This window comes from Eurosta solidaginis, chromosome 4, assembly GCF_040869045.1.
Source record: "Eurosta solidaginis isolate ZX-2024a chromosome 4, ASM4086904v1, whole genome shotgun sequence".
NCBI classification, from domain to species: Eukaryota; Metazoa; Arthropoda; class Insecta; order Diptera; family Tephritidae; genus Eurosta; species Eurosta solidaginis.
The window spans coordinates 128,006,835-128,008,788 of record NC_090322.1 but is presented as its reverse complement, the minus strand read 5'-3'; the positions used below and the strand labels follow the sequence as shown (position 1 = coordinate 128,008,788).

The following is a 1,954-nucleotide window of genomic DNA, read 5'->3' as shown; positions in this document are numbered from 1 at the left end:
TCTAAAGTGATAAACTTCACTATGTCAAACAAAAGTAGAAAACGCCCCTAATTTAATTTTTTTTAGTTAGTATAGTATATAGTAAAATTTTTCAAAAAATGTGTAGCTCCAATAAAATGTTTTCAGATAAAGCTTTTGAGCTAGTTAAGGAACTAGAACGTTCATCACAGACTATTCCCCCTTTTGATGTAAGTGGTATCTGATTTTTAATGGCTGAATCAATTCTGAATAATTGTATAGGATGACGGTGTTCGACAAGTTTTGGAAGAAATCAAAGCCATATTTGAAGAAAACTGTGCTCAAGCGTAAGTTATTAATTTCCTAAAGAAAGACACGTATGTATATGTACACATTCCTGCTACTTTCTCACTATCACAACTTGTAAGGTTCATATACTGTTCTGAATGCTTTATTATAGCGCCAACTATTCGACGTCCGGCGATCGTACACTCTGGCCATTGCTCAACTTCCGGCACGCAGCTCTACAGAGGAACAAACGCTGCCTTTTAACATATTTATATCAACGCTTACAACGCATTAAAGCACTACGTTGGGAATTTGGTCCGATTGTACCAGCAGATATTAAATCTTCGTTATGTGAACCCGAAGTTAATTTCTTTAATACATACTCCAAATCGTTAGCTTCCTATATGCGTTCCATAGGTGATGGACAAGGCATTGATTTGACAGGGGACCTTCGACCCCCCAAATCACTATATATAGAAGTACGTTGCGTTGAAGATTATGGCAAGTTTGAGTTGGAAGATGGTGAGGTTATCTATTTGAAAAAGAATAGCCAACATTATTTACCGCGAGCTCAAGTAGAAACGCTTGTGCGTCAAGGAGTTCTACAACATATAGCATAGCAAGATATATTTATTTTTTATATTGCTTGAGGTTGTTTTTTTGTTTAATCTAACAGATAAAATAATACATTAAGCGAAATAAGCCAATTGCACATTTAAATACTATTACTACAAGTCAACAATCGAGTTTTAGTGCTCAGCATTTCCAAATAAGGTCACGCAATTTAAAATTATTTGAAACTGATCGACTAATCAACTACCTGATTCAAATTGTACTAAAAAAAATCACGTTGCTAAGATTAATCCAACGTTGGACTGTTTGCCTCTGATTAATGATTTCGTTGTTTGGAGGAAACACTGACACCATATAAAAAAAACGGCACATTAATAGTGGGAGGTGTCGCGGTACTTTCTGTAAAATTAGCATTGTCGTGACTGTTTGATGAAACCTACCCACTGCGTAGATACGGCCCGTCACTGTGCTGCCTGCTTACTGACGCTCTGCATTAGTCTTTCGCACAATACCCCCACTCTTTAGTTGAGGCATATTTCCATCCTCTTTCTGGTAGCAACATTAACAAAAAACATTTATGGAGCCACAAAGAAGTCACATCGGCTTCCCTTTCTGAACGCATTGCAACATGAAGGTCCACAGTTAATTCATCCAGTTGTTAACCTCCCTGATACGGGACGAATCCTATTGCAAATATGAATTTAGATATATGAAAGTACTGGGGATGTAAAAGAGCTTCGATTTCGATGCATCGGAGCTTCGACTTTGCCATGGTTGCTGGGAATTAGTATATTTAACGGTTGTGGTGTGATGGTGAAATATTTAGATCTTAAACAAGACTTCAATTTTTTTAGCAAGGCATAACACCAGCCTGCCCCAAAACTCCATCCTTCGCTAACGCTAACCATCGCCAAAATAACTAAAACCGTATAGAATCCGCAGAAAAGCGTGCAGCATTTATTACCATATGGTTATAAAAAATAACCGCCTACCTCTTATCTAAAAGTACAGGGGTCGGGCTGTTATTCCTTGTTACCATTAGGTATTAAATGATGCAAACTTTTCTGCGCAGTTGCTACTGCTTTAGATATTTTTGGCGATGGAAATTTAGCGTTAGCGAATGTTGGAATTCGAG

At 37.4% G+C, this 1,954-nt stretch overlaps 1 protein-coding gene across 1 annotated transcript; it reads left to right on the top strand.

Annotated features, from left to right (window-relative positions):
* On the top strand, positions 1–988 carry LOC137250317 (DNA replication complex GINS protein PSF1-like). Its single transcript, XM_067782899.1, has 3 exons — positions 1–188; positions 241–305; positions 419–988. The coding sequence occupies exons 1-3, from the start codon at positions 99–101 to the stop codon at positions 864–866; spliced, it is 603 nt and encodes a 200-aa protein (XP_067639000.1). The 5' UTR covers positions 1–98; the 3' UTR covers positions 867–988.
* The last annotated feature ends 966 nt before the right edge of the window (positions 989–1,954 follow it).

What these genes read in the sequence shown, in the direction of transcription:
- LOC137250317 (XM_067782899.1), top strand. Translation starts at nt 99, where the DNA reads ATGTGTAGCTCCAATAAAATGTTTTCAGATAAAGCTTTTGAGCTAGTT. An exon ending in AGACTATTCCCCCTTTTGAT is followed by an intron (nt 189 to 240) that starts GTAAGTGGTATC and finishes ATAATTGTATAG; the next exon opens with GATGACGGTGTTCGACAAGT. An exon ending in GAAGAAAACTGTGCTCAAGC is followed by an intron (nt 306 to 418) that starts GTAAGTTATTAA and finishes GCTTTATTATAG; the next exon opens with CGCCAACTATTCGACGTCCG.